At 52.5% G+C, this 26,316-nt stretch overlaps 2 protein-coding genes across 3 annotated transcripts; one reads left to right on the top strand and one right to left on the bottom strand.

The window, feature by feature from the left end:
• Window positions 1-1,186: 1,186 nt before the first annotated feature.
• On the bottom strand, window positions 1,187-7,731 carry LOC114696580 (keratin, type II cuticular Hb6). Its single transcript, XM_028874383.2, has 9 exons — window positions 7,300-7,731; window positions 6,434-6,642; window positions 5,692-5,752; window positions 4,840-4,935; window positions 4,510-4,674; window positions 4,138-4,263; window positions 3,638-3,858; window positions 1,972-2,003; window positions 1,187-1,838 (listed from the first exon to the last, which is right to left on the bottom strand). Exons 1-9 carry the CDS (start codon window positions 7,666-7,668, stop codon window positions 1,660-1,662), a joined length of 1,458 nt encoding a protein of 485 aa, XP_028730216.1. The 5' UTR covers window positions 7,669-7,731; the 3' UTR covers window positions 1,187-1,659.
• A 9,177-nt stretch (window positions 7,732-16,908) lies between these two features.
• LOC114696581 (keratin, type II cuticular Hb1) lies at window positions 16,909-22,170 on the top strand. Of its 2 annotated transcripts, XM_028874384.2 has the most exons (9): window positions 16,909-17,362; window positions 18,020-18,228; window positions 18,781-18,841; window positions 19,502-19,597; window positions 19,763-19,927; window positions 20,174-20,299; window positions 20,572-20,792; window positions 21,327-21,358; window positions 21,660-22,170. In XM_028874384.2, the coding sequence occupies exons 1-9, from the start codon at window positions 16,994-16,996 to the stop codon at window positions 21,824-21,826; spliced, it is 1,446 nt and encodes a 481-aa protein (XP_028730217.1). In that variant the 5' UTR covers window positions 16,909-16,993; the 3' UTR covers window positions 21,827-22,170. The 2 variants fall into 2 exon arrangements, with proteins under 2 accessions (XP_028730217.1, XP_037053242.1); XM_037197347.1 differs by lacking the exon at window positions 21,660-22,170 and having other exon boundaries at window positions 21,327-21,605.
• Window positions 22,171-26,316: the final 4,146 nt, after the last annotated feature.

Below are 26,316 nucleotides of genomic sequence, written 5' to 3' on the forward strand. Positions count from 1 at the left end.
CCTCTATTTATTGTTTTACTGTTTACTAGCCACCCCTCATTCCCCTAGTCCTCCGCTGTAGTTAATAATTATTTGTGATAATTTCCTCTGCTCCCGTTATTACCTTCCCATTTGAGCCTCGCTGATGTATTCTAGCTGACAACCCTTACCTAAGCTCTCAGCTGGCAGCCAGGACCAGGACCAGCCTTACCAGAGAGGCCCTGAGAACCTCTCTCGCAAGTACCCAGAAAGATGCCAGGTAAAGAGGAAGAGCTCCCCTGCCAGCCCACAGGGTCAGGAGGAAGCAGGGGAAGTGTGGAAGTTGTGTTTGAAGCCTTCCTGGCTGGGATCATAACTCAGCGGGAGAGCACTTGTTCAAGATGTACAAAATCATGGGTTTGGTCTTCAGCACTGGGGAAAATACATTTATTTTAAATTTTAAAAAAGACGCCTCTCTGGAGAGATTTGCCGTGTGCCATCACTGTGTGACCCTCTTCCCACAAAAATGTAGGCACCATCGTCTCATTTTACAGGTGAAGAGCCAAAGTCTGGTGAGAATGAGAGACCTGCCCGTTGAGATGGAACTGGACTGCTGATCCGATAGAGCTTCTAGAAACAAAGCCTTTCCCCCTCTCCTCAGAGAGCCAAGAGCCACCCTAGGAATGGCGTGACCCTCCTCACCCTCCAGCAAAGGAACTGGACACTCGGGGTGGAAGCAACCTGTTCATTCACCCACACAACAGGTGACAGCTGATACCAGGTCTTCTGACCCTGACCTACCAGGAGTTCCTCTCCTCCTCTCCTCTGCCCCCCACTACCGTCCTTCCTCAAGCACGGCACCCCAGAAACGCCCTTCAAGGAAGGGAAGCAAAATGACTGTGGCTGAGAAGCCCCGGGTGACATTTCACCTTGTCTAGAGATATCTTTGCTGATCACAGTAAGGGGAGAGAAATACTGCCTGCATCTAGTGACAGAGGCCAAGGATGCTACAAAATAAAGTGTCCGGGGAGCCCTCAGGGACAGTCACCCAGCCCACGATGCCCAGTGCTGAGACAGAACACCTCAGATAGAATACTGACCACCCCACAAGACTCTCTGCCTTGAGTCTGCCTTTGTTGTCCCCAAGGCCTGATTTCTCCAAGCGATGGGAGCTGCCTGCTGCTGCCTTCGCCTCCTGAAAACACCAGGTGGCTGGTGTGTGTGTGGGGGGGGGGTCCTGAGACCTCTGGCGGTGGCACCTGTCATAGGCAGAACTTTGGAGAGTCTGAGGCGCAGGTTTGATTCGCTGCAATTAGTTTATTGGGAACGCAGAGTGAGACAAAGGCCAAAGTGCAGGCCGCCGCCGCCGAGTCCCTGGTTTGGGGGGAGCGGCTGCCAGGCAGACCCGGAAGGAGATGCTCTGGGTCACGTGGTCTCTCGCTGAGTGACAGGAAAGCCAGCAACCGTGTTGGTCCCTGTCTCCGTGCCCAGGCAAAATCATGCTAGGGACCCGGCGGACAAAGAGGATCCTGGGGCAGCGGATCCTCCAAGATCTTAAGACCAATGAATCCGGCAAAAAACAGAAGGGGAAATAAAAGCAAGAAGCTAGAGAAGGCTACAGGATGAGATGGAGGCGCCGAGGCCACTGTCGCGCTGTGCGGTCACTTCGGGCAGAGTGGGCGGTGGCAGCCGTGCGGCTTCCTAGCACTTCTTACAGCCTCCGCTGCAGGCGCCCGCCCCGGCGCAGGGGGCGCAGGCATTGGGGGTGCCCACCACCACGTTACCGCTGGGGGCGCTGCACACTCTGGTGTTGACAGCAGGGCCAGTACCGGAGACACAGAGATCGCCACAGACGACGCCACCGCGGGAGCTGCTCACGCCTGGAAGCGGGGAGAACACGGGAGACCGCGTCAGGCACGGCCACTGCCAGGCGGCTCTGCAGCAAGCGCATGTGTTCCCGCCCCCAAAGGCTCGCTCCACCCCGCAGGGAAGGGGAAGGCTGGGATTACTTACACACATTCACGGAGCCAACGCCCTCACACAGCCTGTGGGAGAGGAAAGGGAGGCAGACGTTGTTAGTACACCGGAAGCATGGGACAGGGGACATCGTGGGCCCTCCTAGGCTCTTGCCCTAGGGAAACGGTGTGTGGGAGAGACCGAGAAACCAGGAACTGGGGGTAGCCCTGGGGGTACTACGTGAGTTCGGAAGGCAAGGCATATCCTCCATCTCACCACGCTATTCTCTGTGCACCCTGAGTTTTAACCTCCCCAGTGGGGTCTAGGTCTCCCCCCACCAGAATAATCCATCGCTCTCGTGAGGACAAAGAGACCTAGACACGCGTGGGAAAGCACTGGCTGCTGTTGTCCTGTTGGTTCTGAGTTGTGAGTGCATTCCAGGGGACCAGACGTGACCTTCTAAATCCTATCTGATTGCCATCATGGCAATGTGGGCCTAAAGGAAGCCAGAACTTTTTGCCCCAGTTTCTGGAAACAACGCCTGTCATCACACATGACTCCCCTGTGAAGAAATAGGTACTGGAAACCCAGAGCCCGCTTGGAACCACTTACAGCAGCTGTCTCCTTGGGAACTCACAGACTAATGGCAGTGAAGGGTTAAAACTCCAGCCCCACCTGGCCTGTATCTCCTGTCCACTTGGCATTATCTCCCAGAAGGGCACCAAACAGAATTGCCTTGAACACGCAATGGCCAAGAGCTGGCAAACTCGGCCTCAGATCCCGCAACCGGCCCTCTCTGGTCTCCTGAGTAACTGCTTCTCTCCACCCCATGTGGTGGAGGAGCTGTGATTCGCTTCCCAATGCTCTGCCTATATCTTTCTCTGACGTCCAGATCCCCAGGTCCTATCACCCTGTGCCTCTGGGCTTCCCAAGCTACTTCACTGTGTTGGGGGGGGTCTCTTTGTGTAACCACACGGACTTCCAGGGACCAAGTCTGTGTCCCCATGTCCCCAGTACACACGATTCTCCATCTGTGTGCCGCCCTGGGGGCTGGCTACACACAAAAAGCAGCTCTGGATATGACCAATGACGGACCAGGAGACAGAAAGCAAGGGTGCAAGATGAGATCTTGGTTTAGAGTGGGGTCCTTAAGGTCTTGGGTTGTAAGGGGTCCTCCACCACAGGAAGGCAGAATGGCCAGAAGTTCCTCCAATAGTACCCAACTCTGACTAGTGAAAACTAACAAAGTTCCTCTGCTGTCCATACCGCACTCCGAACTGCACTGGGAGATCACTTTAGGGCACTCATTGCCAAATACCTAAGCAGGAGGTGGTGGAATCTGCTAGCTACCACAAGCTGCTATTATAAGATAAACCTGAATTTCCAAGGGTGGAGTGGAGCTGGCCAGGGCCAGGTTAGGAAAGAAGATGGGGTCCTGAGAATACATGCAGATCATGATGGGGAAAGAAGAAACATCACCCTAGGAATGGACTCAGCTAGGCCTCAAGGGAGCAAAACTCAGTACTTCCTGTAGACAGCCTCAGAGACAGGTCAGCTGAGGAAGTGAGATGGAGCTAGATCAAGGTTAAAGGACTTACACAGATTTCCTATGCTTGTGCAGGATGATGAGATGATGAAGCGAAGATTGATGAGAACCCTAGGTTTGAGGCTCAATGCTGAGGACCCAAGAAGGGTTGGGACAGTCAAGAGCTACGGGACCCACCTGTGCTCCTCGCCCTCCAGCAGGCGCCTGTAGGTGGCGATCTCGATGTCCAGCCCCAGCTTGGAGTTCATCACCTCCTGGTACTCCTTGAGCAGGCAGGCCATGTCCTGCTTGGCCTTCTGCAGGGCAGCCTCCAGCTCAGCCAGCTTGCAGCGGGCATCGGTGAGGGCGGCCTCTCCCTGCTGCTCAGACTGGGTCACTGCGGCCTCCAGCTTGGTGTTCTGGGGACACAGAAGAGAATGAGATCACTTATGGTCCCTGGGTTGCTCTATATATTACCTGGATGTATCTGGTCTGCTACCAGCTGGGAAACATCCTTCACCCTCAAATAAGAACTTTTTCTTATAGATGTGGATCAATCAGAGTGACCGTGGTCAGGATTCTGTTCACATACACAGGAGGTATACTAAATGGTAAGATCAAGCAGGGCACATGCTGGCCCTATGGCACTGAGAAGGCACCCAGCCTCCCTGGTCTCAGCACAGCTGACCCCTACATACCTGGCACTTGGCGTTCTCAATCTCGGCCGTCAGCCTCTGGTTGATGCGGTTCAGCTCATTGATCTCCTCCCTGGTGCGACGCAGGGTCTCCCCGTGACGGATCACTGTGGCCTTCATCTCCTCACACTGGGGATGGGGGAAACAGAGATGCCCATGAGGCACAGGATGCAACATCAACCCAGTGAGCACACCACCACTGAGTGTGCAAGATGTGCAAGATGCACAGCAGCACAGTGCTCAGCCGGGGCTGCCTCCTCCACCTGAGAGCTGTCTGCAATCTTCTTGCGATTCTTGGGGTGCATGAAACCTTTTCTGATAGATCCCGGAGTCCTTCCCACTGGCGTGTCTAAGGACAGGTGTGTCACCACTCACCTTGGTGCGGTACCAGGACTCGGCCTCTGCCCGGCTGCGGGTGGCAATGTCATCATACTGAGCCTTGATCTCAGCCACGATGCAGTCCATGTTCAGGTCGCGGCTGTTGTCCATCTTGACGATGACAGAGGTGTCTGAGATGTGGGCATGGAGGATTCGGATCTCCTGCAGGAGGAGGGAACAGCAGTCAAAAGTTTGTTGAAAATTCAGTCTATCCTCACATACCTGTGCAGGCCTCTCAGACCTCCCCTGGTCCACACAGGACTTCACAGCCCTGGAATGACTGTCTTCAGTCTACTTGCCAGGCTTCCACCTGGCTACTGTCCTTACCTCCTCATACAGTCTCCTCAGGAAGTCGATCTCCTGGGTCAGTGCCTCCACATTGGCCTCCAGGTCTGATTTGCGCAGATAGGCACAGTCCACATCCTGGGAATGAGAGGTGTGTGAGCCTGAATCACTTGGCTGATCATTTCCCAAAGTCCTCTCTCTCTTCATACATCCCATGCAACACAGTGGGAAAAGATTCCTGTGTGCAAGTCATCTCAGCCTCCAATTCCCAGCATGCACTTGGCAGCTTCTCAGGACTGGAGACTCCCTGCCTCTCAGCCCCCAAGACATCTTCCCTCTTCTTGCTCTTTGATCCCATTCTATTCTAAAGAGCTTCCCATTGGCTCTCAGATCAGCCAACTGACCCTGACCTGAACTAGCAAGGCTTCAAGAGGGCATCTGGCCACTCTGAGTGACCCTATCATCCTGTACACACTGGCTGAGGTCCTAACACTCTGGTCAGACTGTAGAATGGGATGTAGACCACGCTATTTTTCAATGGACCGAATGAAGCCCTGTGGCTGCTGGCACCCCAACTGTACACCCTAGAAGCAGGGAAAGGCACAACAAGGTCAATAGGGGCATCAGGGCAGGAAGGAACAGACATTCCAAATTGATCCATGGCTCCGCGACGGTGGAACCACTAGCCCTCCGCTAGTGCCAACATTCCAATTGGCTACCACCTTCCCAACAGCCCTTTGTCACAGCCCTGGGTATGACATTCGCCGGGACACCTCTCTGAGAATTTTCCCATCTTGATGTGGGAAGGTCACAACTAAGCCTTGGGGTCACCACAAGCACAGTGTGTCTCTCCGGTATCCATGTTACCCTGCCTCCCACACCAATGCTACTTGCCTTCTTCAGAGCCACAAACTCATTCTCAGCTGTGGCTCTCAGAGAAACTTCCTCCTCGTACCTAGGCAGAAAAGGGAAAGGAGACAGTGTGAGGAACCCTACACTCCTTGCCAGGGAGTGCCATAGAAGAGCCCTCGCCGCCTCTGGCCCTGCCAGGGCTTTCTGTAGGAAGCTGGGCTGCTTGGGAGTGGAATCAGGCTGTAAAGGAACCACTTGGTGCTGTTCTGTAGTCACCCCAGGACGGAAAGGAGGGTTCATGCCCAATCTGGGAGTGGATGGGGTCTTGGGGACTGCAGCTCCAACCTCCCCTCACTTGAAGGTCAGTCCCAGCCCAGCTGCTGACTAGAGCCAGAGCCCAAGGGCTGAGTACCCAAGTCAGGGAGAGAGATGAGCATGGGCCCTGGCCCTCCTGCTTCTGTGGACTGAATCTGCTCAGGGGCCTCAGTGCCGGGGGTGGGGGAATCAAAGTCAGAAAGTGTGGATGGGGGTCCTGGGACTGTCCTTTCCCAGAGAAGGCAGAGGAGTTGGTCTCAGTCTCCGGAGGGAAGCTGAGGCAGAAGTAAAGGCTGAGGCAGAAGTAGTTCACTGATACTCTCCAGTTCTCTCCAGGGAGCATCTGTACAGATACTACATAGACAGCAAGATCGCACAATGCCCTCAGCCTGGCTAGACTTTTGCTCTCTGTGCCCTGGCTTTTGACATAAGACACATCTTATGCCAGCACCACACCAGGCCTTTTCACCTCTTCTTGTAGCCCTCCATGGTTTCCTGGGCGTGGTTGAGCTCCGCAGCCAGCCTCCCGCTGTCGGCCTCCACACACTCAGCCTCCCTCCTCAGGGCCTCGATGTAGCCCTCGAACAGCGGCTCCACGTTGCTCTCACAGCACTTGCGGTTCTGGTAGAACTGCCACTTGGTCTCCAGCAGCTTGTTCTGCTGCTCCAGGAAGCGCACCTGCCATGGGAGTGAGAAGGGGTTGAGGGGCAGATCTGGGGTGATGGTGGAGAGGAGGTGGAAGGCTCTGGGAAGGAGCCCAGCTCTCCATTCCCTTATCTTGGCCCTGCCTCAGCTTTCCCACTTGGGGAGAGCACAGGAGACCGGGTCAGTGCCCACACTCACAGATGCAGGTGGCCACTTCAGTGTCCCGTGCTGGGCTTGGTACTCTCCTCTGAAGCTAGGGAGGCAGGAGCCCCCACAAGCAGAGCACCCACAATCGCATCCCAGGATGAGGGACTGGCATGGAGCCAGGGAGACAGTGTCACAGGCCCTTTGGGGGAGCTAACTAGGCTGGCCCCTGCCCCTCCCCCAGCAGCCCACATCCCTTCCTGTCAGCTCCAGTGCAACCTTCCTCTTTGGGCTGCCCAGAGCCCCACGCTGCAGTCCCCTGGACCTCCCTGCAGTCAGCTTGTGTCCAGGGCAGCCTGGCCACCAGCCCTACTTCTCAGGACTGGCAGAAGATCCCTGTGGGTTCTTAGTGTGCCCATCTGGACACACCTCTCCCTTGAGACCAGGAGTTCAATATGAGGTCGTTCTGCCTCCTGTGCCCCTCAGTGTTCAGCCTCGGCCATGCCTATGGTGGGCTCCAGGAAGGGGCTGGTCCAGGACACCCACCTTGTCGATGAAGGCGGCAAACTTGCTGTTGAGACACTTGATCTGTTCCTTCTCCTCATGCTTCACACACTGAGCATTGGGGTCGATCTCCAGGTTGAGGGGCGTGAGCAGGCTCTCATTGACGGAGACGGTGGTGATGCAGGGGGGTGTGGGCCCGCAGACGCCTCCAGAGCGGTATCCGAAGCTGTGTCCACAGGAGCCGGAGCGGAAGGCCCCGCAGATGCTGCGGCTGCCGAAGCCCCCGGAGAGTCCGCGGTAGCAGGAGATGCCGCGGTAGGGAGCTGCGGAGATGCAGCAGCGGCCAGGCCGGGGCCCGCAGGCTGAGGCGCAGCTGAAGGCGCGGCCACCACAGTAGGATCCACAAGTCATGGTTATTTGGGGAGAAGGGAGACTGTGAGACTGGAGACGTCCAAGTGGAGGATACAGTGGACGTGGACTCGGGTGTTTACCTCTTTAGATCCTGTTGGCCTTTTATATACGTGGGGACCCTGACTGTGAGCACGTGGTCTGGAGCAATTAGATGCCTTTATGAGCTTGGCTTGTTTAGCTGCTGCAGCTCCTCCTTAAATGTGCTTAATTGGTGCCCAGTTGCAGCCAGATGTTTATGGTCCTTTACCCTAAACTGTCCAATTTTCTTCTTCAAAGGGCCAGCTCACCTACTCCATCCTCTGCTCATGTGCCCAGTACTCAGAAACAGAGGTGGAGAGACAGGGTAGGTGATTCAGGTTGCCAGGAAAATGGAGAAGGGGCTGAGCTGTTGACTGAACTAGAAAAGGTTGGCACCGCTGTCCGTGGTCCTGACCTAACCGGGCTAGGGAGACCAATGACATCAGACTGGGGTACTAAGAGGGATTCCTCTCCAGGGTGGTTCTCTTCTGTGCCCCCTAAGGCCTCCTATCTGCATAACCTCTATGTTAGTTATCTTCTCCCTCCTCCATCCCCAGCCCCACTGGCTCCTCCTCTCCTCCCTCCTCGTGTGGCCCTTCACACACGCAATTTCACACACTTCATGTCTATGTTTCACACACACACACACACACACACACACACACACACACACACACACACACACATCTATGGACATAGATTATCCCTGGCCCATCTTAGCTGGCCTGAACCAAGAGGGTATCTTCCTTCAGTCTTCCCCAAGTCCTAGGGGTACATACTGGCTCACTGGCCCCAGGAAAGCCTAAAACAAGGATCAAAATGTCCTCATTTCACCTCAGGATCCTATGTCATCCAAGGCAGGGGGTGACCTCACTGTAATGTGTCTACACAGTATTTGTCTTGGGATATGAAATCCAGTAAGGTGACATGAAGAAAACATGTCACCTCCAACTGTCACTCAAGTCCCCACTGCTTCGCACACTGTGACACCCCCCATGACCTTCTGCTTTGCACGTCAGCCTACCAGTAGCTTTGATAGGCACTAACGCACAACTATACCATCTGATGCTGCCCATCCCGTACAAGCTTTGAGCTCACAAGAGCTGGGTAGGGCCAGAACACTGCCCTGACCAGCTCTACATGACCTGATGGAAGCAGATGTTTTACTCTGCTAGGAAGCAGGCTGTAGCTTTTCTCCCCTGACTGTCCTGGAAGTGTGAAAAAGAGATGTGAGTGTATAGGCTCGGTAAACACCAGAGCACACTGTGGTAGGCTGCCCCCCAATCTTTTCCAGTTGCTCTGGGCAGTGCTTTTCCTGAGTTCATGTTGTTACCCACTAAGGGGAATAACCATCATTTCTCAGTCACAGAAAAGACCAGAACAAAAGCATCCAGAGTAGAACAGAGGGCATCTTTGCTTTTCTTGCCTCACTACTGCACCCTGACCTTCTAGTTCAGACATATGTGGTTCTGTCATTGTATAAAATTATTCCTTCTGGAGCTGTAATTCTTAAAAAGTAGAAATACATGTTATACCAGTTGAGGACACAGATCCGGATTCCAAAGTGCCTAGTTTCAAGTCCTAGCTCCACCACGCTACTGGGTAACTCTAGTCAGCCACTCAGCATCTCTGAGCCTCCATTATGATTTGTAAGATGAGGATAAATACTAGCACCTACCTCGTAAAGTTGTTTTAAGGATTAAACAATTAATCTATGCTAAGCACTTAGGTCTGAGCCTGATACACACCAAGGGCACAGATAGATGTGGATTGTTGTTGTTGTGCTGTTGCTGTTGTGGGTTTATTGACAGCTTTGATGGGGTGTACTCACTCACCTTCCCAAACCACTTATGTTCAATTACCAGTAATATGGCCTTGCTTGAAAGAGCAGTGGGAGATCTGATTAAGATAATACAAGGATAATACTTAATGTAGCAGCCGGCCCATAGAAAGTGCTTAATTATTGTTGAGTGCACTATTGTCCTACCATATGGGCCTGTCCCAGGAGAAGAAAGGACTATGGCCTAAGTGTCCATCTCCTTCCCGGTCCAGCCCAACTGCTTCAGGAAAGGCCCGCTCATGGACCCTCATCTGGGCCAATACTTAGGCATCAGCTCTAAGAGAAAAAATGCTCAGATGATCTGAAACTTCATTAATTGGAAAATAAGTAAAAAATTTGTATTTTTCATTCAGTCTTAGAAAAGCATCAGAGATCATTGACCACACAACCAATAAAAATGCAGAGTTGTAGATGCCTGTCCCAAATGATACATCCACAACAACCTCCGCCCCTAAGACTCAGGGATCCTGGGGAAGAGGGGACAGGAAGATTGGAAGAGCCAGAGGAATAGGAAGTTTGCTGGAAGATTGTGTCTCCTAGACATGTCAGAAGCTACATAAAGTCTCACTAGCTTGGATGCCTAAACATGAGCGGAAGAAAGAAGACACCAACAGGTGTCTAATTAGGCACGCTAATGTAGACAGGAGTCTCACAAGGCCTCGACCCTAGACGAAGAATTACAGGCAACTAAGGAAAGCTGACATTGGGGTGAATGACCTTTCCTGGGGAAGGGCCTCCAGTTGGTTATCCAGTACCAAACGGCCATCCCTGAAAACATACATGTGAGTAACATTATATGGACTGAGGCGGTCTTATTTATACATTCAGGAATGTATATGTGTATTTATACACATATATGTACAACAACAATTAAAGAAAGAGAGGTTGTGAATTTGAAAGAGGTCAAGGGGGTGCATGGGAGGGTTTGGAGGAAAGAAAGAGAAGGAGAAACGATGGAACTACATTGCCTCAAAAAATGAAATATTATTTTTAAAAAAGAAATCCTTGGTCATAAATTAAACAACATCCAGCTTGTGTGCCTTGTTTTTTCATCTAATCCTCAAACCTCCCGATGGGGTGGTAGCCAGAGATCCCATGGGTCTGTTGGGGGATGCCTTTGGAAATCTGTCCTAACACAACAGAACTGCAGAGGAAGCAAGAGCAGGCAAGCCCTCGCTGGCTGGCTGGAAGCTGGGGTTGAGGAAAAGCTTCCTGGGGGAAGAACTCGCAGCCATCCTGCCGAAAGAAGGGGCGTTAACTCTTTACTTCAGGAAGCCTTGTATCAAAGCAAACCCCTTCTGGACCGGCCACCCTGCATGCGGGGACACGGGGGACCCACGTGGTATGGTCTCTTCTTCCAGCCCATGTGGTCAGGTAGGCCTTGTGGTGACAAGACAATCAGACCATTTTCATCTTATGGAGTCCTTACTCAAAGCTCACTTCAGTCCTCCCCGCTCCCGGGGAAAGTATAACGCGTGCGACAGAGCATCAAGGTGGAAGCTGGCAAAGACGAGATGTGTCTCACAGATGGGGCGTCTGGGGGCCCTGGGGTTGATATGTCCTCTCAGGTAGCCCCTGAGCATGTGCTGACTGGAAAGGGGAGACTGCACAGACAGAAACTCCACCTCTGCAGCTCTCTCACGTCAAGGAAAACAGAGCCACCGTGGTGAGGAAAGCCAGAGGGTGCGGAGGAATGCCTGACTGTGGTGTCCTTCTAGAAAGGAAAAGGGGGCCCCTTGGGAAGGGCAAAAATGGGCTTTCACAAGGCAGAAGCCTGGAGGAGACTTGGAGAGTGGGTAGCAGGGAGAGAGAGCCGAGGATGGAAGCCCAGGAAGGCTGAGGGTCCTTGAAAGAAGGGTCATGAAGTGCTATGATTTCATGATGAGAGAGGGACAGAGTCGGAGACAGAGAGATGTGAGACAGAGATGGATAGAGGCAACAGAGACAGAAAGAGAGAAAGACCCTCGTCCAGCAGAGGCCAAGGCCAAGGAAGCAGGCCAGTGTCATCCTTGAGACACTAGTGGGAGTTTAGACTGGAGTAGTTCGTGGGCTCTACATCTGGAAAACACCTAAGCATCGCCTACTGAGTGTGTCCTTCCCACCTCTAAGCGGAAAGAGAAGCCAAGGCCAGTAAGGCTTCCAAGCTGTGTGAAGGAGGATATTTACACACTGACAGGACTCTTGAGTGAGAGAACTGACTTCAGGTCTAGCCTCTACATATGTGAGGCAAGTTGGGGGGCATTCTACATCAGAACCCCACTTCTCATCCTGCTCATGCCCAGGACACTGGCTAAGCATCCATCAGAAGGGAGCATCTTTGGCCAGAGGGTCAGAAGAATAGGATGCCCAACCCTTGGAGCTCAGCCTGCTGAGCCTCGCTCCCTAAGCCCTGTGTCTGCCTGCGAGACCTCATCACCTGACATCTGGGCTGACGTTGCCCCTCTGCAGACTGGTCCAGACCCTGACCTCAAGCTGTACCTTTCCAGCACAGCAGCTGCTTCCTCATCATTATCAACCTCCTCCTCCTCCTAATCTTCCTCCTCCTCCTTCTCCTCCTCCTCCTAATCTTCATCGTCCTCCTTCTCCTCCTCCTCATCATCTTCATCATCCTCATCCTCCTCATCTTCCTTTTCCTCATTCTCATCCTCCTCATTTTCATCCTCTTCATCATTATCATCATCCCTCCTCTCCCCCTTCCTCGCCTCCTCTCCCTTCTCCCCTCAATCATTTCTGCTGAAGTGTTTCCATTGTCCTCTGGATCTTCATTCACTTGTCCTCCACCCTTCTCCACTTCCTCCTATCTCTCTGACATCTCATTCTTTCCCAACTGCACCCCGCCAGCTTCCTTCCCTTCTGCTAGTGGCTCCCACACAGCTCCTTCTCCCCATAAAAAATCCCCTCCCATTCCTACCCCTCCTCCCACCCCCAACTTGGCTCACATCCCATCTACTCTGCCCCAGGCTTTCTGAATGCTCACCTTCACTGGCTGGCTCTCTTTGGCCAAGAACACATTTCTCTTACGTCACTCCTTCAAACCTCAGCATCACTCCTTCCCACCGCACCCCCAGGAATGGCCACTTCCTGGTCTGTTTTGTGTGACCCCACCCCATTTGACCACAAAGCTTTGTACAACTGGCCACCAAGCTTTGATGGCCCCATTACTCAGTACTTAATGTGTAGCTGGTACTCACTGTATTCATTCAACAGACATTTATTGAGCACCTACTATGTGCCAAGCCCTTGAAATGTGTCCACAAACAAAATCTTTGTATGTAGTAATGTGTTTCAGGATGTGCCTCACTATTTGTGATCTGTGCATGTGTCCAGCTTTGCTCTTAAAGCCAGAGGCTCACAAGAGCAAAGATGAGTTCCCCTCCATCCTCCAGCCCAGAACCCTGAGAGCAATGTGCGAAGAAGGCCTTGAAGAGGGTGTTGAGGAGGAGGAAATTGAACATGTATGTTAGGTGCTCCATGCAAACACATCCGCAGTGTGCTGCTGATGTTGGGCAGATGGGTGTGCAAGGAGCCAAACTCATTCTCTCCAACAGGGTCTGGTGCATCAGCCTCTGGGGTCAGCTGTCTCCGACCCTCACCTGGAGCAAGTATCTTCTTCACCTTCCCTGGTCTCAGTATTTCAGAACACTAGCCTCAGAGGAGACAGCATTGCATGAGGTGATGGGCCTCTGGTGCAGTGGCTCAGGAGGCAAGAGCAAGGAGTCCGCAACACAACCACCCATAACCCATCCCCAACTCCATCCACTCCGCTTCCAAGGGATCTGACTTCCTCTTCTGATCTCCCTGGGCATCAGGCATGAACACAGTGCACAGACATATGTGCAGGTAGAACACTCACACACATAAAATAAAAACTGTAGAAAATAACCATGCAAAAGCCAGCAAGATAAGAGTAGGTAAGAGTGTCTGCCACTGGGGCTGATGACCTGTCAGTCCCCAGGATTCATATGGTGGGAGAAGTGAAGTGATTCCCACAAGCTGCTGTCTGTCCTCCATGTGCACACTGTAGTGTACACACACACACACACACACACACACACACACACACACACAGAGAGAGAGAGACAGAGACAGAGACAGAGAGAGACAGAGACAGAGAGACAGAATAAATAAATGTAATAATTTTTTTTTTTTTTTTGGTTTTTCGAGACAGGGTTTCTCTGTGTAGCTTTGTGCCTCTCCTGGAACTCACTTGGTAGCCCAGGCTGGCCTCGAACTCACAGAGATCCACCTGGCTCTACCTCCCAAGTACTGGGATTAAAGGCGTGTGCCACCACCACCCGGTAAATAAATGTGATAAATTTTTTAATTACACAAGTTCATGTGTATTGACCTGCTGGAATAGTACCTTGTATGAAATAAGGTTAGCATCAGGAGAGATTCTTTTCAAAGTTGGGCGAGTATTGAGAAAATTCACCCTATAAAGGCTGATGTCCAGCTACAACTGCGTCAGAGGATGGGAAGGGATGTCCCCAGCATTTCTCTTCGATGTATGGACACTAGACCATGAGCCTACCTGGGCAGAGAGGGGGGTAGATGGGGTCTTTTCATACAGTGAACACACACCAAGTGAGCCCAACACAGGACAGCTACAGAAGGCAACACAGAGCAGAAGCCAGACATGAAAGAACACATATGATGTGAATCTATGTATGAAAAATTTAAAGCCTGGGAAATGGACAAATAGGCCACTGGTTTTAGAACCACCGGCTCTAAAAACTGTAAAGAGAAACAAGGAATAAATGGTTATAAGACCCAGGTAATGGATCGCCTGAGCCAGGGGGCAGAAGGCATAATCTCTGAAGGAGTCACAGACTATAGGCGCTCGTAGGGGCTCCTGATCACATGTTTTACTTCTTACTGTAGTGTTAGTGTCTGTTGGTGTAGTTCACAATAAAAATGGTTTTAACTTCTGTAGTTGTGGTGTACTGACTTGACACTGTCGGAGCCAAACAGCATGGTTCAGTCAACCTCTTTTCCTTCCTTCTCCCTCTCTCTTACCCTTCTCACCTCCCCCTTTTAGTTTTTCAGCTTTTCTCTGGAAGTAAACAGGCTAAATGTCCTATTAGGTGTTCAAAAATTAGCAGTGATTAATAGTCCCTGAAGTCCAATGACATGGTGTCATAGCTGAGTTCCTTTGTATCTTGTTCCAATTGCTTCTTGGGGCTTGGAAATTGCTTAGCAAGAGCTAGGCATTCCTAATGGCTCATGCTGGCACACGGTGTTTTAGTGGGGAGCTCCCCTGCCAGGAACAGCCTCCTGGCAAGTGCTGCTTGGCTCAGCACTTGCTCCAGGGACACCTGGCCAGCTGGTTGGCTGGGGCCACTGCTGTGGGCAGTGCCCAGGATGGTTGTGAAGAGCTTCCAACATGTTAGCCCAGCTCTCAGAACACATGAAGTGCCCTCAGGTGCCACACCCATCTGCAGGACCAGATCCCTGGCACAGCCTATGACCCACAGAACATCTGTCCTGTCAGTGTCTGGATGCTCTGCACAGATGTGGGAGCCCTGCTCTGAGGTTTCCTCCTTCCTACCCTCTCACCAAGCCCACCCTTGCTCCTTGTCTGGGCTCAGAGTCTTCCATCACACCGTACCACTGTGCTGTCCTCTGAACTGTCCCGGATGGTTTCTCTAGGGTATTATTGGAGGAGAAATGGCTGGTGGACAAGCAGAACCCAGTAATGAACCAAAATAACTGCGATTTGCCCAGAGAATGCAAAATAGCTAAAACTGTTGCTTCCCATGGCCTCTCAGTGCTCATATCCATGAAGCCACCTCTCAGCCACATGCCAGCCCCAGGCTGCCCTGGGAGAACACACACCACCAGCCCCTCCCACTCAGCCTGTCCCAGTCACCAACTCTGCCATCTTCCTTGTACTGTCTAAGTTCACAGATATCTACCCCAGCCAGCATTCTCCACCTTCTGGAACTTTCTCAGAGACTAGCAAATCAGAAGGTTGCTTCTCTCAAAGGCTTAGCACCTCCTAAACCCATCACTTGACAGCTAGGAGACTTTGGGCAAATTATTCAGCCTCTCTGAGCCTCCATTTTCCCTTCTGTAGAAAAAGAGGAATGGTGCATCCCTCAGAAAGCTGATGTAATAACTGAAGATTGATTCTTGCTTGTATTGATGAACACAGTAGATGACCCATGCAAAGAAATGCACACTTATCAAAGTAAGGTGTGTGTACTCACTCCCTACAGAGTCCTCACTCCTTGAAAAGGAGAAATATTCTCACACCATCCAACTTGAAATCCACAATCTGACTTATTGTGCCTCCTGGTCTGAGGCAGTAGGAACCCAGAACTCACCATGAAGTATTCTGCCCCAAATGTTGACTTGATAGTGCCAAGCCGCTAGCCCAGCACTATCTCAAAGAATGATGGATGTTCCTCATCTGTGCTGGGCGACAAATAGGCACCACTCACAAGTAGGTAGTGAGGGCTCGAATGTCCACAACAAACCAGAGAGCAAGAGAGTCAACGGACTGAGACTTCAGCTGCCACAATACCCAGGATGTCCCACGTGGAGCAATCGGTCCAAAGCTCTGACATCCCATACAGAGGGCACAGGGCGAGAGTGACATGTTAAATTGTTAAAACCTGCTTTAAAACAATCCTAGGACAGCTGGGGAAACAGAATACCGAACAGAGTCCGGTGCTTTTCTGGATTTGTTGTTGATTTTCTTGGGCGTGAAAAGGGCACTGCTCGTATTTTTAAGAAATGTACGTTGAAGGGGGTGGGGTGTCACTCAGGGATAGAGCACTTGCTAGTACACTCAAGACCCTGGGTTTAACTGGGGGTGGGGATGCTGAAGCACCTAAGGACTGTGCGTCGCACTTTCTGGAAACTCCAGTCAGGTTTCAGAGGACTAAACAGACAGATACTTAGCCTTGCACTGGGTGCTACCACTTCAGGAAGAGCAGTTCTCAGAGGACACAGCACGGAGGGAAAAGATCCCACTCTGCTTTGGAGCAGCTGAAGTCCGGACCAAAGCCTCTGGAGGTTGGGTGTTGATTCCCCAGTCTTGCTGGAGTGCCTGTCGTCGTCGTCCCCCCTCCTGACACTCACTGAAGGCGCAAGGGCAACTGCGCCCCATTCCTGGCTCTCCTGTATGCATGGGTCTTTCCTGCCCTCCCTGATGCTGCAGAGTGCGCATGCTCCACCTCAGGCACTTTGAAGATGCAACCAGCGGAGTGCCCCAGGCACAGGCTGGCGTGCTTTACAAAGAGGAGGGTGCGGGCCACTCCACCATTAAAGCACGTTCTAGAGAGGCTTGGACAGGGCTAACCGCCCAAGCCCATAAAGTCCAATTGCCTCAACCACGTTCTTAGCCAAACCCCTGAGAATCTGCCATAAATAGGACCCAGGCATCTGGATTAGCACATTGGAGTTTCCATCAGGACTCCACAGCTCCCATTCAGAACTCTGCAGTCCATCTTCAAAAGCACAATGACCTGCGGATCAGGATTCTGTGGCCAAACCTTCAGCTGCGCCTCAGCCTGCGGGCCCAGGCCTGGCAAATGCTGCATCTCCGCAGCTCCCTACCGCGGCATCTCCTGCTACCGCGGACTCTCCGGGGGCTTCGGAAGCCACAGCGTCTGCGGGGCCTTCCGCTCCGGCTCCTGTGGACGCAGCTTCGGATACCGCTCTGGAGGCGTCTGCGGACCCACACCCCCCTGCATCACCACAGTCTCCGTCAATGAGAGCCTGCTCACGCCCCTCAACCTGGAGATCGACCCCAATGCCCAGTGTGTGAAGCATGAGGAGAAGGAACAGATCAAGTGTCTCAACAGCAAGTTTGCCGCCTTCATCGACAAGGTGGGTGTCCTGGACCAGCCCCTTCCTGGAGCCCACCATAGGCATGGCCGAGGCTGAACACTGAGGGGCACAGGAGGCAGAAAGACCTCATATTGAACTCCTGGTCTCAAGGGAGAGGTGTGTCCAGGTGGGCACACTAAGAACCCACAGGGATCTTCTGCCAGTCCTGAGAAGTAGGGCTGGTGGCCAGGCTGCCCTGGACACAAGGTGACTGCAGGGAGGTCCAGGGGACTGCAGCGTGGGGCTCTGGGCAGCCCAAAGAGGAAGGTTGCACTGGAGCTGACAGGAAGGATTGTGGGCTGCTGGGGGAGGGGCAGGGGCCAACCTAGTTAGCTCCCCCAAATGGCCTGTGACACTGTCTCCCTGGCTCCATGCCAGTCCCTCCTCCTGGGATGCGATTGTGGGTGCTCTGCTTGTGGGGGCTCCTGCCTCCCTAGCTTCAGAGGAGAGTACCAAGCCCAGCACGGGACACTGAAGTGGCCACCTGCATCTGCGAGTGTGGGCACTGTCCCGGTTCCTTGTGCTCTCCCCAAGTGGGAAAGCTGAGGCAGGGCCAAGATAAGGGAATGGAGAGCTGGGCTCCTTCCCAGAGCCTTCCACCTCCTCTCCACCATCACCCCAGATCTGCCCCTGAACCCCTTCTCACTCCCATGGCAGGTGCGCTTCCTGGAGCAGCAGAACAAGCTGCTGGAGACCAAGTGGCAGTTCTACCAGAACCGCAAGTGCTGTGAGAGCAACGTGGAGCCGCTGTTCGAGGGCTACATCGAGGCCCTGAGGAGGGAGGCTGAGTGTGTGGAGGCTGACAGCGGGAGGCTGGCTGCTGAGCTCAACCACGCGCAGGAGGCCATGGAGGGCTACAAGAAGAGGTGAGGACAGTGTATGGGGAGCTGACACAGGATTTCACCTAGATGGAAATCAAGGCACAGGAAGTGACAGGAAAGTGTGTGGCCCCAGGGCTATGGCATTGCCAGATCCTGCCATCTCTGGAATTTCTGTCTAGACAGTCACCTGAAGGGGACCTGGTGCCTTTGGTCAGACTCTATCTAACTCAGCTGGAAACTGTCTAGCACTCTGCCCCACTCCCCTCTCGGGGAGGACACTCACTCTACCTGCTCATTTGACTTTTGGCCTCTGTACTGTGGCGGCCAAGTAGATGCAGCCTAGCGCATTGGGGGGGGCGGGCAGGACCCAGGCCCAGAATGTCCCACGGCCTTAGGTTCTCAGTCCTGGCTCTCTGGGTCTTTCCGCAGCTAGGCTAGAACTGGCATGTATGTGAGGGAAGGCTAGGACTATGAATACATGATGTTCACTTTGAGGCTGGGCCTTCATTCCTCTCCTAAGGGGATCTTAAAGCAGGGCTGGCCATGTGGGGTTCAGAGACCCCCTTCTCCGCCTGACCTCTCCTCTCTTTATGTCAGGTATGAGGAGGAAGTTTCTCTGAGAGCCACAGCCGAGAATGAGTTTGTAGCTCTGAAGAAGGCAAGTAGCAGGGTGTGGGAGGCAGGGTAACATGGATACCTGAGGGACACGCTGTTTGGGGAGAGAGTAACTGGTGCTAATTTAAGGGAGCAAGGGTATGAACCTTTCATGTAGGATGGGAAATTCCCTGAGAAGCTACTCAATGAATGCCGTGTCAAGTCTGGGACACAGGGCAAATTACCTGGAATGTCTAGTGACCCTGCTCCAGTGGATGGTTACACTGACCTCTGCTGCCTTATCCTGCTTTAACGGCTGTAGTCTGTGAATTGCATCCGAGGGAACCACTGGGCTTCATTCTGCCACTGAGCAACTGTGTGGTCTACCTCCCACTCCACAAGTCAGACCATGATGCCAGGACTCAACCAAGTGTACAAGGAATGATGGAAGAGAGACAGGGACCATTGTTGGGGGCAGGTCAGGCTCCAATGGCAGAGCTGGAACCCATCTGGGAGGCTTGCTGGAGCAGTACAGAATCACTTGGGGCCAAGGCTAAGAGGCAGGGAGAGTCTGCGAAGCATGAGAGTCTCCACAGAGAGAAACTGCCACATGCATTCTGGGAAGGGAAGCAGAGATGGGGTGCACATAGAAACATTGGGACCCTTCTTCCCTAAGCTGCGTGGGATGGATGAGAAAACAGGCTCACACATCCCTCTTTCCTAGGATGTGGACTGTGCCTACCTGCGCAAGTCAGACCAGGAGGCCAATGCGGAGGCACTGACCCAGGAAATCGACTTCCTGAGGAGACTGTATGAGGAGGTGAGGGCAGCAGCCAGGTGGAAGCCTGGCAAGTAGACTGAAGACAGTCATTCCATGGCTGTGAAGTCCTGTGTGGACCAGGGGAGGTCTGAGAGGCTTGCACAAGTATGTGGGGATAGACTGAATTTTCAACAAGCTTTTGACTGCTGTTCCCTTCTCCTGCAGGAGACTCGAATCCTCCATGCCCACATCTCAGACACCTCGGTCATCGTCAAGATGGACAACAGCCGGGACCTGAACATGGACTGCATCGTGGCTGAGATCAAGGCTCAGTATGATGATGTTGCCACCCGCAGCCGGGCAGAGGCCGAGTCCTGGTACCGCACCAAGGTGAGTGGTGACACACCTGTCCTTAGACACGCCAGTGGGAAGGACTCCAGGATCTATCAGAAAAGGTTTCATGCACCCCAAGGATCGCAAGAAGATGGCAGACAGCTCTCAGGTGGAGGAGGTAGCCCTGGATGAGCACTGTGCTGCTGTGCATCTTGCACATCTTGCACACTCAGTGGTGGTGTGCCCACTGGGTTGATGTTGCATCCTGTGCCTCATGGGCATCTCTGCTTCCCTCATCCCCAGTGTGAGGAGATGAAGGCCACAGTGATCCGTCACGGGGAGACCCTCCGTCGCACCAGGGAGGAGATCAATGAGCTGAACCGCATCATCCAGAGGCTGACGGCCGAGATTGAGAACGCCAAGTGCCAGGTATGTAGGGGTCAGCTGTGCTGAGACCAGGGAGGCTGGGTGCCTCCTCAGTGCCATAGGGCCAGCATGTGCCCTGCTTGATCTTACCATTTAGTATACCTCCTGTGTATGTGAACAGAATCCTGACCAAGGTCACTCAGGTTGATCCATGTGAACAAGGCAATAGGCTGCTTCTAGAATGTTTCCAACTGGCGGGAAAGACTGGACAACATGCTGATAATGGAAAGAGACCCAGGGACCACAGGCGATCTCATTCTCTTCTGTGTCCCCAGAACACCAAGCTGGAGGCCGCAGTGACCCAGTCTGAGCAGCAGGGTGAGGCCGCCCTCACCGATGCCCGCTGCAAGCTGGCTGAGCTGGAGGCTGCCCTGCAGAAGGCCAAGCAGGACATGGCCTGCCTGCTCAAGGAGTACCAGGAGGTGATGAACTCCAAGCTGGGGCTGGACATCGAGATCGCCACCTACAGGCGCCTGCTGGAGGGCGAGGAGCACAGGTGAGTCCCTTTTAGAGCCCACTAGGTTTCCTAGTAGCTGTACCCAGCAGGACTGCATAAGAGGTTGATTGGACAGTGGACCTGGGCATCAGGTGACTGTCACTAGCAAGGGGGAGGTTTATTGCTCCACCCCTTGGCAATGTTATAAATCGACCTTTGGAATAACGGTCTGGGCTGGTGGATAAGGATCCAGGCCCACTCACGTCTATCCTATGTTTTCTCTCTCCCTTCTCTACTTCTAAGTCTCTTATTCCTCGTTCCTCAAGAGTTCCTGGGGTATATAAGTGTGGGGGCTGGTCCCCAACAAGTCCCTCTCAGAGGAACCAAATCCCATCTTGCCTTTGGCCGGACTGGCTTGACCAATAGCTGGATTCTGGGGATAAAATCTTTCACTGGTCCCTTTGAGGCTGTGTTCATAGTGGGCCATATTTTGATTGTCTTTTGTGGGCAAATTCTGACATGTGGAGCACAGTTTGGGGGTCTGTGTTTGCTACTATGTTGGGCTTCATCAATTCTTTTCTTGTCTTCCCTCAGACTGTGTGAAGGTGTAGGAGCTGTGAATGTCTGTAAGTATGGGGGAGGGGCTTCGCCCCCAGGGACAGCAGGCAGTGTTTCTGAAAGGAATGGTTTAGATGGGTATTGCATGCACAGTAGCAGGGGGGATTTGGGGTCATGCAAAAAGACCACGTCTTTGGGTCTAGATAGAACCAGAGTGCTTCACCGGAAGTGGGTGGGTCTGGCTTTCAATCCCAGCAGTTAAGGGATGGGGATGGGGTCCTTAGGAAATCAGGCGGCTTTCTGGGCTACTGCCTCTCCCCGTATCCGTGCTCAGATCCTCGCTCAGATCCTTTCTTCCTGGACCCGCAGGTGTCAGCAGCTCCCGCGGAGGGGTCGTGTGTGGGGACCTGTGCGTGTCAGGTTCGCGTCCAGTGACCGGCAGCGTCTGCAGCGCCCCCTGCAGCGGGAACTTGGCGGTGAGCACAGGCCTGTGTGCGCCCTGTGGCTCTGCTGTGTCCTGCAGCCGTAAATGTTAGGAGCCGCGTTCACCGGGCTTGGCTTTTCTCCCTCTGAGCTGTCTCTGGCTGCCCAGTACTGGGACCTGAAACAAGGCATTCAGCAACTTGCTTGCTTTGAAGCGACCCTCTCACTCTCGGTCCCTCTGGTCTCCCTGGATGAGCCCGCTGCTCTCAGAAGTGAATACTGGGATGGGCTTCTAGAAGTCCCTTTGGAGCCGCAGGGTGGGGGTCTGGAGGGTGGGGCTAGGAGAGAGCACCTGCCCTGCTTACCTGGGAGCTAGCTGCTGGAGCCGCAGCTCTGCCCCTTCCTCTCTAATCTCTGTCTTGATCTGTTTCCAATAAATTAATGTAGTCAACCCTGAGCCTTGTCTGTGTCTCTGTTAGCCCTCTGAGGAGTCGGGGTTCCTGTCTCCAGCGTCACATGGGGAAAGCGGGGCTTCCAGGACAGTCTTGTCCCTGGACTCCCATCATCAGTCTTAGACCTGGCTGAGACAAGTTTTCCCCACACCACCTTAAAAGTACATCTCCCAAGATGGAGAAAGACAGCCGTCAGAGATGAGCAAAGGCTGGGGCAGGGGCTGCCTCTTAGTTGAGGGGTGCAACTGCCATGAGTCCTGCCTTTGCTGCTTGTGTTCATTTCCTGTAACCGCCACTACCTCCCAGAAAACAGCCAGAGCACCTTTGTAAATGACGGGCAATAAGCATCACATTCCCCAGTGCCTGAAGCTTGGGAAAACATCACTCACTGTCCGATGGAGAAGACTCATACCCGAGTAATTTACTGGACCCCTAAAGGCATGAATATACGAATGTGATGTAAAGCTTCAAAAAATGCCTTTGATTTGGCTGTCTTTTCTTAATGGAGTCCCGCTGGGGTTTGGAGCCGTGCCAGAGCTGCTGCCTTGCCTCAAACACAGCAAAGAGCACACAGCAACAATCCAGGCTGCTCTGTCTCTTCCCAGCTGAGTAAAGTGGGCTGCTTGCTTGCTCTCTCTCTGTGCCTGTTTACACAAGGCTAAGACAGGGATGACAAATTCCCCCCCCCCCCCAACTCAGGTTCCATGGGAGAGTAAATCAGTTTCACAGATGTACAATAACCAGGCAGGAGCAACCACTATCTGCATTAATTAGTATTGCTCTTTTATTTTAGTAAAATGTCTCCAGGGATCAGAACTACCACCAGCCTCTTATTACACGCATATTCATGAACAGAAGTCATAAGCATGGAAAGAAATGTCCATATCCTACAACTAGGGGCTGGAACAGCAAGGCTGTCCTATGACTTTAAGGCTGGTCCATGGACATACATCTTTACAGTAGAACGCATCTCAAAACTTCTACTCCCAGGCTCAGAAGATGTTGCAGAGATGGAAGCCCCCACAATGAAGACTATTGAGAGAGCAGGAGAGAGTGGCCTGAACAAAGGCTTTGTCAGAGGTAGGGTCAAGCCAATGCCAGCCATCTCTGATAGACAGAGCCCCAGAGATTTCCCAGAGTGTATGATACTTCTTGACAGCCCTCTGCCCTAGGGTATCATATAACTAAGAAGTAGAGCCTATATCCAGATTCTGGCCCTGAAGCCCCAGCCCAGACCCAGCCCAGATTGCCACAGCCACAGCCACAGCCCAGTCCAGCCACGGCCACAGCCCTCTAGGACCCTTCTGTTCAGAAGCTCATATCAAGCTCCAGTCTTGACCGCCCACTTCTTGCCCCCTTCCTGTCAACCTCGCTGCTCTCACCAGCCAGGCTAGGCCTTGACAGACCACTGGGTGGCTCTACTGTCACTCCTTCATCTGGCTGAGCTCCAATCCTCTTTTTCCTCTGTTCCAGCTACACAACCTCCACATCCTCCAAGCTTCAGGGATTTGTGAGTGCAGTGTAGGGATGTGAACATCCTACACCTGATGGTTAATCTAGATTGTCAACTTAATTGGTTCTGGGGTCAACTAAGAAACCTGTTCCTGAGCAGATCTATGAGGGTGTCTCCTGGAAAGACTGACTGAGGGGGAAGACCCTCCCCCAGAGTGGGCAGCTATAAAGAGGTCTGAGAGGAAGATAACGCTGCTTTGGTCTGCCTGTCTTTGTCCTTGTTGGTGAGGACATCTAGCCTGCTGTTTGCAGTGATACCGGCAGCCTTCATTTCTTCAGCCTTGCATCCTGGGCTGAGACCAATAAGTCTGAGACGTCGTCGGTGCCAGGCAGGGGCAGCTGGGAGATGTGCAGCCTCATAGATCCCACAGCTGCGTCATCTTCAGCTTCCCTGGTGTGCAGCCAGCCATTGCTGGACTTCATACTGCGTAACCCATTCCTCCCCTTTGTAATATGCATGCATTCTGTGGGCCCCGCTCCCCTAGAGAGCCCTGATTACTATACCGTGTGCGTGTGTGTGTGTGTGTGTGTGTGTGTGTGCGCGCGTGCGCGGGCGCGCGCGCACGCGCACGCGCGTGTTGGTTAGGCAGGTGTCACAGGAGGACGCGGAGTCAACTCAGAGTGGTGATAGCCGCATGCTGCCGCGCAGCATTCTGGGAAGGGTTCCTCTGGAAACGCTGTCTTTGATGTTCCAGCCCCTGGGTTTGTCTGCCTGTCCCTGCCTGCTGTTGATCTAACTGCAGCCGAGCAGCTGCCTTGGGCTTTGCACCACTTTTGTGAAAGGGATTCTAAATGCTCCCGAAGGGCTGTGCATGCAGATTGGAGCAGAGTGTGCACTTGGCACACACAAGGCCCCGGGTTCAATCTCCAGCACTGTGATAAATACATATTTTTTAAATGACTTTGAGGGATTATGTAAGATGGGACATGCTAATAGTGGGGGGGGGGACACAAAATATTCCTGCATAGGTCAACTTAGAGCATAAAGTCTCAATCTGTCCACAGCTACTTATATGGTTGGGCCCTAAAGACAGGTGACTGAGACAGTCACTGTCCTCATGGGGTTCAAATAGAGATATGAACCCAGGTCAGCTTCCAGCACATCTGAGTGCTATGAACTGTGAAGCAGGGGTGTAGTGGGTCCGAGGAGCCAACAGAAGGCCAACTTTATGGATGCACCTCTTGGCGTGGGTGTGGGCATTCCCAAGGGATCTTCCCCTTGGGGCCTGATATCCTGACAAGTCTGTGTGAGCAGAGTACAGTTTATTGAGGCGGAGAGAGGAAAGGAGAGACCTAAGCACTGTGTGTGTGTGTGTGTGTGTGTGTGTGTGTGTGTGTGTGTGTTGTGGCTTTTAAACTTATTGTAACTTATTGTCAAAGGATGTAATTTACAATCAGGCTCAAAAATTAAAGTGTAAAAAATAAGTAAAGATTATTTTAAGAAAAAAGATATGCGCTGGTTTATTTATCCTAAAGAATTCCTTCTTGTGGGAGCTGGAGAGATGGTCTAGCAATTAAGAACCATTTATTCTTCCATAGAACCTGAGTTCAGTGCACAGCACTCATATCAGAGGCTCACAACCACCTGTAATTCCAGTTCTAGGGAATTTAATGCCCTCTTCTGGCCTCTTCAAGAACCTGCATGCACGTTGCAAATATTCACGCAAGCATACATGTATACACATAAAACTAAAAAAATAAATCTTAAAAAAAAACTGTAGGGGAGGCTCTTGAGATGCATTGTTCAGGTGTAGATTACGAGATAAATGCCCAGAGTCCAGCTGAAAAGAGGAAAGAGGGATTCTATGAGCAAGGGGTCAAGATCATGATGGGGAAACCTACAGAGACAACCGAACCAAGCTAATAGGAACTCATGAACTTTAGACCAACAGCTGTGGAGCCTGCATGGGACTGGACTAGGCCCTCTGCATAAGAAAGACAGTTGTGTAGCTTGGTCTGCTTGAGGGGCCCCTGGCAGTAGGATCAGGATCTATCCCTGGTGCATGAGCTGGCTTTTTGGAGTGCATTACCTATGGTGGGACACTTGCACAGCCTTGATGCAGGGGAGGGGCTTGGACCTGCCTCAGCTGAATGTACCAGGCTCTGCTGACTCCCCATGGGAGGCCTTACCTTTTCAGAGGAGGGGATGGGGAATGGGATGTCAGGGAGGGATGGGGGTGGCAGGAGGAGGGATGAGAGGGAGATCTGTGGTTGTTATGTAAAATGAATAAAAAATTTCTTAATTAAAAAAAAAGAGATAAATGCCCATAAGTTAGATGCAAAGTCGAATGCTCGGTCTTTAACAAATATGACCCATGTGTTGTTATAACACTCATTTCAAATTGCCTCTCAGAAAAAGGGCTCTTTTCTCTTCAAGCTGTCTTCTGTGATTTGGCCAGTGGGTTAAACTTATTCAGCCAGTTACACATGTACACTAAGTCCTAGGATATGGATCTTCCCCCCTTCCCATGACCCTTCATTTCCTGTCTTCCTCTCCTGCCTCACGCTTGTGATGAGACGCAATGACTGAACTGGGGACAACCCTGCTTCCTTCAGAAGTCACCTCAACTCAGAGCGAATGACTCCTCATAAAGCTACCAGGCGGGTCCCCCACCCCATCCCTCACTGGAATGTGGCCC

The sequence above is a fragment of the Peromyscus leucopus genome, chromosome 20, assembly GCF_004664715.2.
Source record: "Peromyscus leucopus breed LL Stock chromosome 20, UCI_PerLeu_2.1, whole genome shotgun sequence".
In the NCBI taxonomy this organism is placed as follows: domain Eukaryota; kingdom Metazoa; phylum Chordata; class Mammalia; order Rodentia; family Cricetidae; genus Peromyscus; species Peromyscus leucopus.

What these genes read in the sequence shown, in the direction of transcription:
- LOC114696580 (XM_028874383.2), bottom strand. Translation starts at nt 7,668, where the DNA reads ATGACTTGTGGATCCTACTGTGGTGGCCGCGCCTTCAGCTGCGCCTCA. An exon ending in ATGGAGGGCTACAAGAAGAG is followed by an intron (nt 5,753 to 6,433) that starts GTGAAAAGGCCT and finishes TTTTCTGCCTAG; the next exon opens with GTACGAGGAGGAAGTTTCTC. An exon ending in TTGAGAACGCCAAGTGCCAG is followed by an intron (nt 3,859 to 4,137) that starts GTATGTAGGGGT and finishes CTGTGTCCCCAG; the next exon opens with AACACCAAGCTGGAGGCCGC.
- LOC114696581 (XM_037197347.1), top strand. Translation starts at nt 16,994, where the DNA reads ATGACCTGCGGATCAGGATTCTGTGGCCAAACCTTCAGCTGCGCCTCA. An exon ending in ATGGAGGGCTACAAGAAGAG is followed by an intron (nt 18,229 to 18,780) that starts GTGAGGACAGTG and finishes TCTTTATGTCAG; the next exon opens with GTATGAGGAGGAAGTTTCTC. An exon ending in CTGGAGGGCGAGGAGCACAG is followed by an intron (nt 20,793 to 21,326) that starts GTGAGTCCCTTT and finishes GTCTTCCCTCAG; the next exon opens with ACTGTGTGAAGGTGTAGGAG.